Raw genomic sequence first — 17,262 nt, 5'->3', positions numbered from 1 at the left:
GGACAAATAAATTACCAAGTTATCATAACTTAGAACCGTAACATGGGTAAGCCAATTTGGCGAGAAATTCACCATACATTGTTTGTAAATATACAGGTGAACCAAAAGACCTTTTAATTTTCTATTACAGGCAAAGCCGTGCGAGTACCACAAGTATATAGTATATTCACATAAAAAAAAAGGAAATTTCCTCAAATTTATACTTTAAATTCTGATATAACCAAACCTAAATCCAATTTGAGTGGACTTTTTAGACACTTGAATGTATTCGTGTCTGCGTAGTTTTAAGGTGTTTTGGAGATATTCTAACAGAGAAATGTGGATAAACATTTAGCATTTCTAAATATAAATGAAGAGTAAGGAGTTTATAAAGCAATTGTGCACATTCTAAAATGTTTAAAATATTGTGATAAAACTCGGAGCAACTGCCCTGGTAATGAATGTCATCTTCTAGAAAACATACAAGCAAAAATCTTTTTCAATTTGTGTCCAAACTTAGGTTTACGTCTATGATGTTGCACTTGCAAACAGGGTCGAATTCAGCTTCATGCTACCCCTAAGTAGATTTGAAATCTGCCGCTCCCCTCCACTTAAATGATTTATCCGAAGTCAATTTATATACTGAAAAGCACTTATTTTCACAAGCCCTTCGTAATAGGGAAAATTAAGACTCACAAAATATTTCAATTTTATATATTAAGATAATCAAATTTTGATTCTGTTAATAGTAAATTTACAAAATATTCAAAACGCGAAATCACCGAAAGCTACATTTTCATAAAAATATTTATGTGTATGTAATCGTTATACCTCTTATAGTTATGTAGTGCATGCACCCCACGATTTTGCTTTTAAATATTACAAATATTTTGATTGTTATTAAAATTCACAATCAAACTTTTCAGGCAATCTGTAAAGCATGTTGAATCTCTATGGGGTTTCAAATCTACACAAGGCTTAGAGAGTTTTTTTTTTTAAATTCTTTTTAGTTCGTTTCAAAAGCGTGATGATTTCAAAAACTATTTATTACAATTATAGTCTGCCTTTTAGTATTTGTGTGTCTGAAATTTTCATTCGATTTTGAACACTTTCATAAGACAATGACAACGTCATTTAAATTGGCAAAAACGGAATTTAGTTCATATTTTCGTTTACAAAGTAACCGCACAAAATTAACTGAAAAATGTTCACCGTAATTTCAAAATCACTATGTTCACTTAGTTTTTTTTTTCAATGTTCAAATACACATATTAAAACTTGTCAAGTTGTGGTGTTTTAAAGCGTCATCTTTCGCAAATAAACAATACATATTAAAAATTTTAAAAATATTTTGATTTGTTCTACAAATAAGCAGTTTCTACAAATAAATGGACAAAACAGTATTTAAGCTTTTCTGAAAGAAGTAGGTTTTAACTAACCTACTGAGCGGAAGTAATAATCACAAAGTACTTTCCAATTATTTAAACGTTCAAGTAATGTTTCGTGATGAACACTCCTAAGGGTATAAAGGAATAAAACGCGCACTCACTCATAATGGTCACTCGGCTTTTCCAGTGCTGCACTGAGTCTTTTAAGAGAAACCAGATGTTATGTCTGTTTTACCTGAGGCTCTCTTCTTGATGCGCTCCGAAAGGGCACCTTCTTTGAGTTAAGGGAAAGAAATTGTTAGATGGTATAGATCAAAGTGCGTGTTTTCTACAGAAGATGTACTCTGTCCTTGCTGCAAGCTAAAACTGAAACTCATTACCTATTACAGAATGTCTGTCACACCGCATTTTCTGCGGTTTCGACAATTACGGTCAAGTTCACTGACAAGTTAGGATCAGTTGTGTCGCTGTTTTGGGGAAAATTGAAAAAGAGCTGATGTTTTATTTACAATAATAATTTAAAAAATGAGATTGAAGCAAAATTTGCCGCCCTAAGCAGCTGCCTACTCTGTCTATTGGGAAATTGGGCTCTACTTGCAAACCGCCTATGGTGTTGCACTTGCAAACTGGCGGTAAAAGTTTGCTAACCTTGACTTCTTCTTGCAGCCGTTAACTCTCCGATTCTTTGCAAATTGCTTTTAGCTTGGTAGAAATGATGTATAAACACACTGTCAATTGTTGACTTCCCAAGGGTCCCTAATCTGGGCAAGTCACTACTGTGATAGGAACAGGGGACCCTCGAGTGTGATGTGATGTCAATTGTTGATCAGGGAGTTCAATAATAAGATGAATAAAGGAGTTTTTTTCTTGTTTTCCTTTCGCTATTTATCTTCTAATTGAATAGCGCATATTCTTCTGTCACAAAAGCAAAATTGAAAAAAAAAAAAAAAAAGCATCTTTCCTTATAATTTAATGTCTAATAATTTTAGATTGTCTATTGATTTATTTTGTTCATTGCAATTATTACTTTTTCAGCAATTACGTAAAGTGGGCAAAGATCAAATGATTTTAATGCTTTCAATAGCTGTATTTCTTTCATATCTTCCTGAAGCTGGACAATACTCCTGCTTTTTTGTTTATCTAAGACTTGTAAGTTCTATTATTGACTATTATAAGGCTTTTTTTAACTATTAATTTTGTATTTGTAAGTTTTTTTTCATCATAACTTGATTGAGATCTTAGTTTTTATTTATTTCCTGAAAGAACTGGTAATACATTGTTATGGTAAAATAAAAGTGTATGCAATAATTACATATATTTGAAATTCAACTTCATTCCATTCATTGAATTAAAATAACTTCAAATTGAAAAAAAAAAAAAAAATTATTCTTTTTGTTTCATTACTGTGTTTTTTTGTGCAAATTGTTTTTTTAAAGGAAATTAATTACTAATTAAAAACTAAGATCATTATAATAATGAATTTTTGCATTATTGTTCGTGGAACTGCTGTATCTGGATGCCTCAAGCAAGCTTTTGGTTATATGCTTGTAAATGTAGCCATAGTCTGTTTTGCTTTTTTAAAATTAATTAAGAATGCATTTTTTGACTTAATAACAAATGTGGCAACTTTAAGCTGAATCAAAGAAGATGTTTAGTTGCTGCATTATTCATTCTAAAGTTTGAAGGAAGCTGAGAGAACAAAAAAAAAAGGCTGGAAATACTTATTTGTTCAAACAAATTTTTCATTTTAAAAATGTCATTTTGTTTGTAGATCAAGTCTCAATGCTGTAAATAATGCTATAAGTAATAATAATGTGCATTTTGGGACAACATTGAGCTTGATGACACAATGGCTAATATTACACCAAATCAGTTATGTTTCTTTTTCAACTTACTCTTATCGGCTAAGGTTATTTTTGAAAAAGCACCACTGAGTAGAGATTTGATCTTAGCTGTATAGAAATGACATAGGACGAATTTGTTTTTCTACAAGAAAAATTTTTCTTTCTTTTTTTTTATTTTTTAAACCCTTGATTGATAAGAAATGTAATCCTGTTTCAGAATTAGTAGAATTAGTTTAATCTTTCAAATTTTAAGTGGACATTCATTCTGATTTTTGTATATGATTAATAGTTTGATGATTTCATTTTCTTTTATTTTTTTAAACTGAATAAAGTTTGGTGTTTCAAGCTTGTGAGATTATGACCTCATTTATTAGCATTTAATTTTTTCATATTGCAGATTATGGGATTTTCAGCTGATGAAGTAGCATTATTCATTGCAGTTGTTGGTTTGCTATCTGTTATAGCTCAGGTTTGAACTGATTTTTTTCATTCACTCAGATTTTATATTAGGCTTATATTGATCTTTTGAGAGTTCTCAACCTTGTTGTAATGTGTATATTACTATAAATTTCTTTTTCACTAGTAAACAATAATTGGTTAAGAAACTCACTTTTTTTTTTATACCTCTTACTCCAGTCTAAAGTTTAGTGGAAAGTATGTTCGAGAAAGTTGAAGTATTCAGTTCATTTAAATTGCCATCATTTGTTTAAGTTCTTCACTTGCTTTATCTACACAGTCAGTTTAAATATTGCTATAAATACTATTGCCTTCTTCATCACTTAATTGTTAACATTTTTCCCCTTGGTTTGCAAACATTATTAAGTAAACACATAAATATATTTTTTAAATAATTTAAAAAAGTGTGTGTCAAAAAATTATGAGGTAATAAAATAACAAAATCTATCCTAAATTTTAAAATAGTTATCATACTTATTTTTCAAAGCCATGTAGAAGAATATGTTTCTAGGTCGCCATATTAACTTTCTCACATGGTTTTTAAAATATTGTACGTAATGCTACCATATAAAAAACATCAATTCATTGGTCAATATTTTTGACACCCCATTTAAAATGGTCTCCTTCAACCACAATGCTTTTTGGCTGGGTTCTTTTCCTTTAAAGCATTCTAAGCATGTTAGAGAATCTTCTTCAAAGCTTCTAGTAAATTTCTTTTAATGACATCAATAAACTCAAAGCAGTTGAAACGTCCCATGGAAACAAGGAGAGAAAGTCGGATGGTATATATATGTATGTATGTGTGTGTGTGTGTTATTTTAGATCAATATGCTGTTAAATTTGTAGAATTTTTGCTTTAAAAATCTCCAATAATGATAACGTGTGAATGTTCATACTCATTTTGCATAAACTTTTAGAGCTTTCATTATTATTATTATTATTATTTTGGCTTTAAATCAAATCGTTTGTCAGTAACAGTTTTATAAATTTGAGGAGCATATATTAGTTCTTAATTATAGTTGTCAGTACTAATATCCATTTATGAAGGCATTGAGTAACCAACATGTGAAACTAGCTTTTCATTTAGTTTTTTTAAGTCTTTCAGTGATATATTTAAAGACAACCATTTTAGCAAGCTTCATCAAAAGTTATAAATATAATCTACCTTACTATTATTAACAATTAGATTTGTAAAAAATAATTATTTAAAAGTGCTGTCTTTTGCGAGTTTTTTTGCCCTTTCAATACACTATTTTGTAGCATGGATTGATGGATTATATGAAACTGCTTCCATTTAATCTTTCATGACCTTAAGGGGATATATCTCCCCTTTAATCAAATACATTTGTGGTATTGGTAAGCTTGTTGTTGCTAAGCAATACCATTAATGTATGTGATGTCTCTAGACATTTTTTTTTCCATCCCAGGTATTTGATTCACCTCACTGAATGTATAAATTTCTGCATATAAGTTCTCCATCAATTACTTTGCTTTAGAAATGCTTAGCATTGTTTCTTATAAATAGTTAATAATTGATAGATAATAAATTCTAAAAAATATGCTGAACTTTGTCTTGTCTATTCATGTTTTGCTCTCATTTCTTGCAATTTGTTTTGTCTTGTTAAAATGGTAGTTTGAATTATATTTTGGAGCAATTGGTAGTAACCATGACATTATTTTTGACTAATAGTTTCACAGTGTTAAAATTTATAAAATGAAAATTGGTCATTGCAAATGGATAACCAAAAATCTCATGTAACATATGATTTTTCTAAATTTTTTGAACCTTAACTGTATTTTTTGTATTTTGATCTTGTTTTGATTATGGGAAGTTAGCAATTTTTCTGTCCATAATTTTTTCAATTGAATTTTTTTTAGTTTATAGTGTTTCAGTATTTTAAACAATTCATCTTTCAATTCATATTCAAAAATTCATGCATAATATTATGCACTAAACTCATGAAAAGTATCTTGCTTTCTATGTTGTGCCATGACTATTTTGAAAAATTTCCTCTTAGGAGCTGGTAGCTATACAATGTTACTTAATCAATTTTAATATAAAAATAAAAGTTGTAGAATTTGTTCCTTTTCGAAATGTATTAACTCTGTAGGAAAATCTTTTCTCTAGGAAGATAGAAAAACTCATTAATTTCAAAAAAATAAATCACTGATCTCCATATGAATGAATTACTCTAAAAGGTTAAAATATTAAACCTTAGTCTGCCAACTTGCCCAATATTTGGCTATAATAAATAATAAATTACTTGTTGAATATTTATAGGTTAAGTAAGTGAAATGAGAGTAATCAATAAATATAATAATCTGAAGGTGCTTCGTTGCATAGATGTGTTATATTTCTCATTTTAATTTTGCTCTATTATGTGTCTAAATAATTGTATACTCATGGAGATTGTAAATGTTTCAAGCAGTATTTCATTATAAATTTCTATTACAGACGGGATTTTTGACTGTATTAATGAAAACAATTGGAGCAAAGCATACAATCATGGTTGGATTATTGTTTGAACTATTACAACTTATGTGGTATGGATTTGGATCCAGAACATGGTAAGGTCCCTCTATGCTTAAAATTTGTATGCTGGTCTTGTGTATAAATGTTTTTATAGGGAATTATTCTTCAGGTATACAAATTCGTTGAGTTTACAAGGCCTTTTTTAAACAATGAGCTTCATTCTCAAAACATCAAGATGAAATTTCTAGTTTTAGGTCAAACCTTTCAATAGCTTTGCAAAGCTACACCAATTTTTAAATTTTAATTGTACATATAATTCCATTAAAACTGAAAACAAAACTACTACAAATTATTAGCTGAAATTTTGATTCAATTCTCCTATTCTATTACTGATTATTGTTATTCTTTTTTTTTTTTCAAAATCAAATGTACCATTTGTTTAAAGAATTTCCAATCTAAGTGGATTGTTTAATTTGAAACATTTATTTCAGTTTAATAATTGTTGTTCAAACTTCAAGCACATTTCATCACTTGCAGTTTTTTATGTGCTGTAAAATAGTGTAAAATTCAGAAACAAAAGTTTGTTTGAGAAGGCAAGCATTTTTATTTTTAAATCAGAATTCAAGTTTTTGAAATGGTTTAAATTTTTTTTTAATGCTTTCATTCCAGTTATTTTCTGTATGGTTTTGATGCCACTGACAAGTAGAAAGTAATCAAGCCCCTATTGTTGTGGCAAACCTAACCTGGCAGTATTGCGAATAGTACACAGATCCTAATTGCAGCATTACAGCAGTGCCAGATTAGGTTTGCTCCAACTATAGTAATCAATTTTATTGTATTATCTTAAGCCTTTTAACAGTATTACTTTTCTTTTTAAAGTTTTACTGAATGAATAAACTTTGAATGAGGTGGGAGGAACAATCTCTGCTGCAATATTTTTTCAATTATTTTTAGTAGTTAAAAATGTAAAAAAAAAAAAAAAAATGTTGCTGAAAGAAAAATTTCCTCGTTTTTAAATTTTTATTTATCTATATTTAAAGCAAGGTTTTTATGCAGAAAGTTGTCTGGTTGTAATACATAAAACTTTTTGTTGATCCCCAAGTTTTTAAATGCATCTAATTAATCACGAAAGTGTTTCTCCTCACACCTTTAACTCAATCTCTGGTACACATATTTAACAGGATGATGTGGGCTGCTGGAGTTTTAGCATCAGTTTCTAGCATCACATATCCTGCCATAAGTTCATTTGTTTCCACTCATGCAGATGCTGATAAGCAAGGTAAGGACTTTTTTTTTCCCTTTCTAAATAGATGTTCTCCATTGAAATTTTTTTTATTTTATTTTGTTGGAACTAAAAATTTATTTAAATTTTAAAATGCATGATCAAAAACGAAATCTTCATTCAATGAAATTTTTTATAGTAAATATCTTAAATCAGAAAAAAGTAGTGATGTTAATGTAAGTTCAGTTTTATGGGCATTATCTAGACATTACAATCATAGACTTTTTCTAAAGATAAGCTGGTTTAGGGTAGAACATAAGCTGGTTACGTTTCTGAACGAATATTGTATGAACCTTATTCTAATGTGTGCTAATTTGATTCGATTTTGTTTGTATAGATATTAGTACGCTTATATTGATTTATAAAATGATAAGCCAAGAATATATACAACGTAACATCTGAAGCAAAAAAAATATTTTTTTTTTGCTCATATTGTTACAAAAGCTGGTTTTCTTTCTTCTTCTTCTTTTTTTTTAAAGTTATTATTTTGTAATCTACTTAATCACATTTTGAAAGCAAAATTTAATACTTAAATCATTCTACTAGCACATCAAAAGCCAGATATAAAATAATTTACTGTTAATGCTGTTGTATTTAAAATGAGTTGGAATGTAAAGATATAACGTTGAATGTTTTATCAAACGAAATATGATTCATATAACTATATTCTATGTTTTCATAACTATTCATGGTATAATCAACTTTTTTCTTCCAACACTCACAAATTATACATTATACATTTTGTACTTGAAGTCTAGCATTTATTCAGCATCAAAAATTGAATGACAAAGGACAATTTATCCATTTCATTCATTATAAATAATGTTTTGCATCAATTATTTGAATCAAATTAGTTGTTTAGTTTTAGATTATTACAACCATGCAATGATGCAAATTAATCATGCATTCAATTGCTAAATTTCTTTATTTGTATGATATTAATCACAAGGATTGGTTTATGTTTTACAGGTCTTGTTCAAGGGATCATTACTGGCATGCGTGGCTTGTGTAATGGTTTGGGACCTGCTCTGTATGGATTTATATTCTATTTATTTCATGTTGATCTAAGTGAAGACATTAATGAAAGTATTCCAGCAAATATTCACGGTTTCATTCATGCTGCCAATGGGACATTATTAATTCCCGAGGAACCTCGAGTAAATATTGCTATTATTATTATTGTATTACTATTAATTGGAATAAGTTGTTGAAATGATTTCGGTTTAAAAAAAATCTAAAAATATTTATATCATTAAAGTATTATTTCTTTACATAAATTCTTTCAATTGATTCATTATTCATGTATTTACTTTTATTTCTAACATTGCTTCTTTGGCACTTATATTTGAAAATTTCAATTGGTGTAATTTGTTTTCTTCAGATTCTTTGACTTTTTCCTTTTTTTTAAAATTTATTACTCAAGCATGGGTTGTATTTTACCAGATTACATTCATAACTAGGGCTTTTCGTAAGTGATATCACTTTTTTCCCCCAACATTTTTGACCCCTCTTTCCCCATCCCTTTTTGTCGCAGTGTCACAAAATCTCTTTACTCCTTATCCTTATATTATCACTTGTCACGCTGCTTTTCATAAGCATATTCACATTAAAAAATGCATGATATCACACTTCTTGTAATCCCCCTTCAAACTTTCAAAGGTTCATCAACCCCCTTCCCCCTGAATGTGGGACAACCTCTATTTTAAAATATTTTTTAGTTACTCTGTTTTGGACAAAATTTTGTTTCAAATCCCTTGACCTAAAAATGATTTCCCTTTTCTCGTAATTATTTCTAATAATTGGATGCCTCACTTGCCAAATTGACTAATTCACTCCATAAAACAAAAAGTAGAGAATAGTTATAAGGAAGATGGTGTTATCCATAGGAATAAATAGGCCCTCGTGTTGTATTTTCTGCCATCACATGGCTAAAAATGTACGGAACCAAAACTTTCATATAAATGCACATATGCTAAGCACTGATAAAGCACTAAAAAATAGAAAAAAGGATTTTTTTAGTAAGTGAAGTTAATCAATTTGGCCATTGAGGCATTGAATTTATAAGTTTTTTTTCTTACTGACCCTTGTTCCTGGGGTAATTCTTAGATGGACATACTAATTTTTTAATGAACCTTATTATTATTTAAAAATTGTTATTATTGATTTTAGCCGTCATAGAGTAGCATTTCTAATTATTGTTGGTGATTCACATTGTTGTGAGTTTCACGTTCGTTAAGGTCTGAATATATAGCAAAAGGAATAGAGGCAGTGAGAAGAAGAGGGATGTAAGTTGACTATTTAAAGTTTAGAGTAAATTACGTTTAAAGTTCAAGTCTTAGGTAGGCTTTCATTAAAAAAAAATTCTAAATCTTGCGGTACAGCAGCACTTACTAGGGTTATTAGTACTATTTCTTGCCCCAAAAGAGAAAAGGGTTCTATCATTTATACTGGTTATCTCCAAATTTTTAATTTTGTCACTCACATCCCTTTGCTTCTCACTGCCTCAATTGTAGAGGAACTTTTTCTTGTCTATTATACAAAAGAAAAAAAAAACCCCTTAAAGTAGGAATAATTTGAAGTCGTTTAAAATTTAAAAGACATTGAAATGTTATATGCAATGTTATGTAAAGTGTGATTTTTACCAATTTCTGTAACAAAGGATCTAATGTCATAATTTTCTTCACAAACACTTTAGTTGATTCCTGGTCCCCCCTTTGTCTTTGGTGCTCTGCTGGTGGTATTGGCTTTAATGGTTGCGGCATTCATACCAGACAATCAAAGCTCTTCCATTGGCGTTTGGCCTCCAGCTCGTCATTCTGACTCATCTCCTAGTCCAACTCTTCCAACCAGCAAAAATTCTGGTGATGCCTTCCACTTTGAGGTGATTCACAAGAGGTCCGACGGGTCTCAACCTTTGATGCAAGATACAGAACCATTATAGCAATCAATACAACGCCCATGGCGTGCTGTGATTGATAAAGAAAACTTTGAAACGATTGAAGAAACTGCTGTATGAAAAGAAAACAATTGAGTGAAAAAATGGTTGATAATTTTAGTTTACTCTGCTTACAGTTCCACCACTGCAGTTGAAAAATTAAAGCTTGTATAATGGTTGTGCCTCGGTTGTATGTGCAAGAGACATGTAGGTGGTATTTTCCCATCAGTTGAGAGGATGTATCAAAATATGCAGTTTCTCATGATAATAGCGTAAACATTCCAGTAATTATTTTACCAGTGTTTCAAATTGCTTTTGAGTACAATTATCTTAGAATGAGAATTATTTAATTAGTAATGACTGCCTAATATATTGTAAACTATGTGTAGTATCATTGTATTGTACAATATTTCTTGTAATTTGTTTATGAGTAAAATTTATAATTTATCGTTAATGCCTGGTGCTTCCAATTTAATTTTATTTATCTCTGTAGGGAATTAAATACTGCAGGGAGATATGCGTATTACAGCTATTGAATCGTATTAAGCGAGTGGAAACTGTGGGACTTAAAGAAAACCACTTAACACGTTACATTAGGTTGAATGCATCACTATTTTAATAGGAAATCGTAGAATCTCACATGCTAGAAGTATTTTGATGTCCAGTATGAACGTTAAAAGTACTATTTTATAATTTTTGTTGTTCATGACAGTATGATTTAGGTTTTTTTATGTACGTATATCTTGCCAAATATGTTTTTAGTACAGTGACCTGTAAATTAATTGCACTGAATTGGAAGCGAATGTAGACTAATGCAAATTATATGGCTTATGTATTTGTTCATGAGTATTATTATTTTGTATTTTGTTAAAGGTTTTTTAAAGGTTTCACTTTATAACAATTTTGATTTTTTTAAATTTTAGCTATACCTACATCCTACAGTTTTTTTTTATTACTTGAAATTTTGTTTGCTTTTTGAAGTATTTAAAATGTATGTTCTTTCTTTTGTAAGTTGTTCAAAGGATTCATGTGCTTGTTAAAAGACTAGAAATAAATGAAAATGTGGGAAGCAACTGAGGTAAACAAGTAATTTTTCATAAGTATTATCATATTTAGATGAAATCTCAAAAGTAATGCATTCATATAGATATGTTTAGAAAGTAAGCTGACAAATATTACCTTCACCAAAAATTAATGATAAATGTCAAATTAAAAATTTCCAATCATGTTTATTCTGCTATTCAAATGGTGATTAATAAATATTCAAAAAGCTTATTCATCCCGTGAGTGCAATCTGATTATGTAATGATTCATTCTTATGAGTAAAAAGAAATTCTTCTGAAAAGGAATAATTTTCTTTCTAATTTAACAAAATAGGTGACCATGATTATAAAAAGAATAATTTAATATTTTGTGAATGCTCAATATACTTCTGGTAAAAATTTCAGCATTTTCATGTATATTTTAAATTTTAAAGATCTTAATTTGAAATTGTTGTGACATAGTGATTTTTCAGATTTCAATTTCAGTATTAAATCACCAAATTTAAAGTTATGATTTTTGTGGTTTTGTATTCAGGGCTTTAAAAATGTTTTCTTTGTATGCTGCAAAATAAATATGGAATTTTGTGCATAGTAACTAGAAGAATGTTGGCAAAAAATCTAGTTCTTTGTTTATGGATCCCAGTACTTTCTTTTGACTCTTTCACTAGCATTAAGTGATAAATGCATTTTAAGTATTTTTAACTGTATATCTTATTCATCAAAATATTGTGCCAGTATGTGAATGCATATTTTTTCCCCTATCTTTTTCCTTTTGAAATTGATGACATTTTTCTAATACTATGTGTGTTTCTATTCATGTTTTATTTCAATGTGTAGGGGAAGATCATTTTTGTTTGATTTTTTTTCTAGTCACATTCACTTATTTGTAAGTGTTTTCTTGTCTTCTTCCATGAAATAATTGTTTAAACTAATTTTTACTGTGCCCTGTTTTTCTCTCTCGTATTATTCAATTGAATTATAGTTTAATACTCAAATAATCGAATTTGCATAATAAAGAAAGCACACAATTCCATACATATATCAATCATCATAATCCATATTTAGATTAATGCTCAATCAATCTTCAGTTTATCACTTTCCATAGTTGCTGTTTCAGTTTGGCTTGAAATAAATAATCTAGGAATCCGATATTATCCTACAATATATGAGAACCTGCATGCTCTGCATGTGTACCTTACAGAATATTGATTAATATAAAATTGCTATGCAAGGAAAATGAAGTAAGAGGAATGATACAATCAGAATGTATGTTTTCTAATCACGTCTTGCATTTGTACATTCAATTGCATTCTTAATTTGTTACCAATTTTAGAAAACTTTGTTTCCAGTTATACTTTCAAGTATATTATGAAAATGAAACATAGGGTAAATTGAAAGGTAACAAAATATTTGGTTTTTGACTTTGACCAAATTATTTATAACACCGATTCTTGCTTGATTCTCTTTTCCTTTTTATTTCTATTGTAAAAAGTCAAAAGAGATATTTTTAAAATATTGTCATTAAATACTTCTTATAAAAAATAATCGGGCCATTTTCTGTTTGAGCCAATTACTGTTATCAACTGTAATTCTCACTCGCCTTCCTCTCCTTAATAATTATCATTAACAAGCCATTGCTTTTTAATGCTCTGACTTCATATTTGTTAAATGTATCTGATATTTTGTACAATACTACATATTCTGTTAAAGTTAAGAATACATATATGCATAGAAAAAAGCATAAAAGTGAATAAGAATAATAAACTAAGAACATTATAGTTACTCAGAGGGTAAAAAATTAAAATATTAACAGAACCAAAAGAAACCCACGTAAATCTTTTGCGCCTGAGCTACGATGAACAAAAGCACATTTACATGTAGAATAAATTTTAAAATATGTGTGTATATATGTATATTATATATATATACATATATTTGGTAAGGATGAATAGCGACTGCTCCAACTTCAACTCATTAGACATCCTGGAGTTTAAAGTTTCGTGAAAATACAGTTTTTTCTGATTAACCACCCAGTCTAAAGGCTAAACATGTTAACCTAGGTGTGAAACTGTGTTCAGAATTATCAGATTTTTGATATTATAGAGAAAAATATAATGAAAATAATGTTCGAGCAGTACAAGTTTATGTAAAATGGAACTCTGCAGAGGGAAGGTCCTTACTCCATACCCTAGAGCGGAAAAATATGATACAAATTTTAAATCAAATCTTTAAAAAGGCTGATTAATCATAATCACGTATTCAAATTAATAGTTCATTGTTGTTAAATGAACAGCTTAAGTAGCTTGTCCCAAGAATTGTAAGTGAATCAACCTTTTTACATCTGAGCTCAAATTTGTATTACATTTCTGCACTCTAGTGTTAGAAGTTTGTGCTTTTGCTCTGCATAGTTAATTTTATATCACCTTTTATTTTTATTTGGTTTATTTCATCCCCCCCCCCACAATATCAAATAAGTGCTGAAGTGTGGACCCAATTTCGTATCTGGTTACAGTTAACTTTCCCTGGTCTTAAAGAAGTATGGTTAAGGCTGAAAAGCTATCTTAGAAACTCTGGTAAGTACTAGGTGTCTGATGATTTGGAGTTTATTTGTTGCCTTTCATCATTTCGAAATATTTTATTTTTAATTTATTTCCTATATACAGTGGCATATCAGCTCCCATGTTTGGAGAGAGCACTATGTAAGTTGTGGCTAGAAAGCCGGAGGCGGAAGTGGCATTAATCAATAGCAGTAATTCACGCCATTTGAAGTAATTTCAAAGGAGTGCCATGGTAAGCATATTCATAATGGTGATTCTTTGAGAACTTCTCAGTGAGCGTATGCATTTGGTTCCAACTTGGTTGACATAATCCTGTTTTAGGTTTTAAAATAATTCATGCTTGGGTATCAGCATTTAGAGCCACAAGTTCTGCACTGAAAACAAACATATGGCCAACCTCAAACCCACAGAAAAGTGTGGCATGTCTGAAAGTGCCCATCCAGGAAGCTCCAAAGCATTTACCACAAATATGCAAGTGGCTGTAATTGTGTGATGTGGATGTAAAAATTCCTGCCAGTGACTTAATTCATAACATCAGTAGTTTTTCTAGCCGAATAGATTCACGTTGAATCAAGTTGAATATGAAATGCTTGCTGAGTAGCTCTCAAGGAACCATCATCACAAATCTACAATAACTTAATGCTTATCTTGGCACTTTATTTCGACTACTACATATGGCTCGTGTGTCAAAAGTGCTATCAATCAATACCACTTTCGCCACCACAACTCACACAGTGCCCTCTCCAAATACAGGAGGTTGACATGCCGCCCCTATACATAGGCGGGTGAGTCGAAAAATAAGCTTCCCCTGATGAGTGTGGACAGAAGTGTGTATGAAAGTCGAACAAGGTAACGAGACATGAAATTTACAACACTTTATTTGTCAACATAAGCACCATGCATCGTGAGACATTTCTCATACCGCTTGATAAGCTTCAAAAAGCCCTCCAAGAGATTTGCATATGGCCAAAGTGCTGAATGGCTATGGGCGAAAGAAGTTCAAAACAACTCTTCGTGGTTTTTTAGAATGCGCAAGGAGTTATGTTGCTGGACGTTTTGGAGGTTGAAACCATCAGTGCTATGCAGTACTGTAACATCTAATTGAAATTGAAAGAGGCAATTTGGAAACAGCAGCCTGGTGTTCTGATGTTGGATGGAGACCACACTCTGCTTTGAAAAAGAATCCTGGAAACAATGTTGAAGTCAAATAAGTGGTTCAATGATGCTTCTGTATACAAAGCAACGAAATTTCCCTGAAGGGCTTTTTGAATCTTATTAAGCGTTTGATAAATTTCCTCATGTCCTTGGTAATTATGAGAAAAATATAGTTATGTCTCATCTTTAACATCTCATTCTATGTCTTGACTTTCACACACAACTCTGGCCTCACTAAACAGAAGAAACTTATTTTCCCGACTCACCCTCGTACATACCTATATGTATGGTATAGTAGTCTGCAGATTAATGTTATGTTTTCTTATGTATTCTTTAAAAAAAAAAAAAAAATCATTATTGCAACTATATTTGTCCCACCTTATGTTCAAATTTAATTTAATTTTTTCTTTGGCTGATGTTAAGCCAATATTTTTCTTTCATTAATGTTGGTTGAGTATAAATTGCAGTATAATATAACTTTTTTTTTGTTGGCTATAATGAATAGATAAATTTTGTACATACATTTATCTTTTATTTGTGCCATTTTAAATTTAAATCAGTATTTGTTTAATTAACAAGAACTTCTTGTAAAAATTTGCAGTTATTCATTAGAGGTTTTAAAATAAGCATCCCTAAAACAAAGTGCTGTAAAATGTGACAAATGTTTCAGAACAAACTGCTATGCTGCAGAACAATTGTAGCTAGATTACAGACTCAACATGGGCTAGGAGCAACCCGAGACATTCTCAAGAAAGCAATGCTTTATTCTTTCTTCAGAATGTTGTGAAGGAGGATTATCTGTGGCTGATTTTGGGATTATTCCCTTAATAACTTTGCATTTTGATGTGTGTTTTCACAAATTAATATTATACTTGTATGTTCTGCTGACCATTTTCAATCAGCCAAAGGTCTGTTGCAGAAAGTTTCAAAACATTCTTGTACAGGAATAAGCATTTACTAATGCATGTATATATTCTTTTAATGATAATGCCAAAGAACTAAACTGTTATTGTTGTTCCCAAAATTATATTTCAGATCACATTTGATTTTTCCTCCTTCACAGCTCATATACAACAGTAAATTTTTTTGATCTTTCATTCCAGAGAACACTTTTAGAAGTTTTTATCCAAAAACTATTCCGAAGAAATTTGAAAGTATATTAAAAAAAATAGAATTTATTGGAATTAGCATGTTTACTGATTATTTGAAGTTTTACTGGGGTAATACAATTTTTTTTTTCTTTTTTTGAAAATTGGAAAATGCTTTATATGTTTGCTTTTGAAGTACAAATTTCATTATAGGTATTTTAATGCAATTCTATATATTGTACTTAAATATGTTATAAGATTTTGAACACTATAGTTTCAATATATTTGTTGAATTTTGAATCTTAGCAAATTTGAATAAAAAATAAACTTAACTTGGTGTTTATTAATTTCATTACACTTTTACTAATCATTTCAGAAATGCATACGTTGTAGACATTAGTAAAGAAATTTTCTTTACTTATGTCTCCATTTTTTTTTTAATGAGATCTTCTCAGAACTAATCATTTCATATCATATCCATTCTTGATGATATGAGCATTTTGATATGTTTTTTGACTTCCATCACAGAATGAATTGAAAGCAGTAGTAAGCTTGCAGTGATACTTGCAGTGATTTTCTTTGAATAATTACTTGAGTTTGTCGATTTGAAATTAAGGCGCAGAGGGATTGTGTTTCAGCTATAGATGGTAAGTTAACTGAGCATAGAAAAGTTGTTTTTCTTCCTACCATAGCCATTTTTAGTTTTTCTGGCTTATGCTCATAAGTATACAGAACTCTGTATTTGTCTGTTATTCACCACCGGCTCTTTGCAAGTTCACTACTGTCTTTCAAGAGCCCTTTATACATATGCCATTTCTCTTGCATTTTTGCGATTTTTACAATTTCTTCTGATAAAATGTTTGTATACATTAGTTTTTTTTAAGTACTTAGTAGTTGACAACTTCTACGGATAAGGCACAAACTTGACATTTTAGCATCAATCTCCTTTTTCTTTTCTTAATGCATGTTGACACCGCATCCAAATTTACAAATCTTGCCCACTTTTGTTCACTATGTGGTTATAGTTCTTGAACAATACAATAATAACATACAATAATAAC

The 17,262-nt window shown here is 29.9% G+C and overlaps 1 protein-coding gene across 1 annotated transcript in view; it reads left to right on the top strand.

Annotated features, from left to right (window-relative positions):
• LOC129219635 (hippocampus abundant transcript 1 protein-like) overlaps window positions 1-16,533 on the top strand; it is a 30,146-nt gene extending 13,613 nt beyond the window's left edge. Inside the window, exons 7-12 of the mRNA XM_054853896.1 lie at window positions 2,403-2,516; window positions 3,609-3,680; window positions 6,123-6,235; window positions 7,322-7,419; window positions 8,392-8,579; window positions 10,118-16,533. Coding sequence (XP_054709871.1) covers window positions 2,403-2,516; window positions 3,609-3,680; window positions 6,123-6,235; window positions 7,322-7,419; window positions 8,392-8,579; window positions 10,118-10,363 — 831 coding nt within the window. The 3' untranslated portion in view covers window positions 10,364-16,533. The remainder of the gene's footprint in view (window positions 1-2,402; window positions 2,517-3,608; window positions 3,681-6,122; window positions 6,236-7,321; window positions 7,420-8,391; window positions 8,580-10,117) is intronic.
• The last annotated feature ends 729 nt before the right edge of the window (window positions 16,534-17,262 follow it).

The sequence above is a fragment of the Uloborus diversus genome, chromosome 4 (assembly GCF_026930045.1).
Source record: "Uloborus diversus isolate 005 chromosome 4, Udiv.v.3.1, whole genome shotgun sequence".
Classification (NCBI taxonomy): domain Eukaryota; kingdom Metazoa; phylum Arthropoda; class Arachnida; order Araneae; family Uloboridae; genus Uloborus; species Uloborus diversus.
This window is presented reverse-complemented; position numbering and strand designations above follow the sequence as displayed.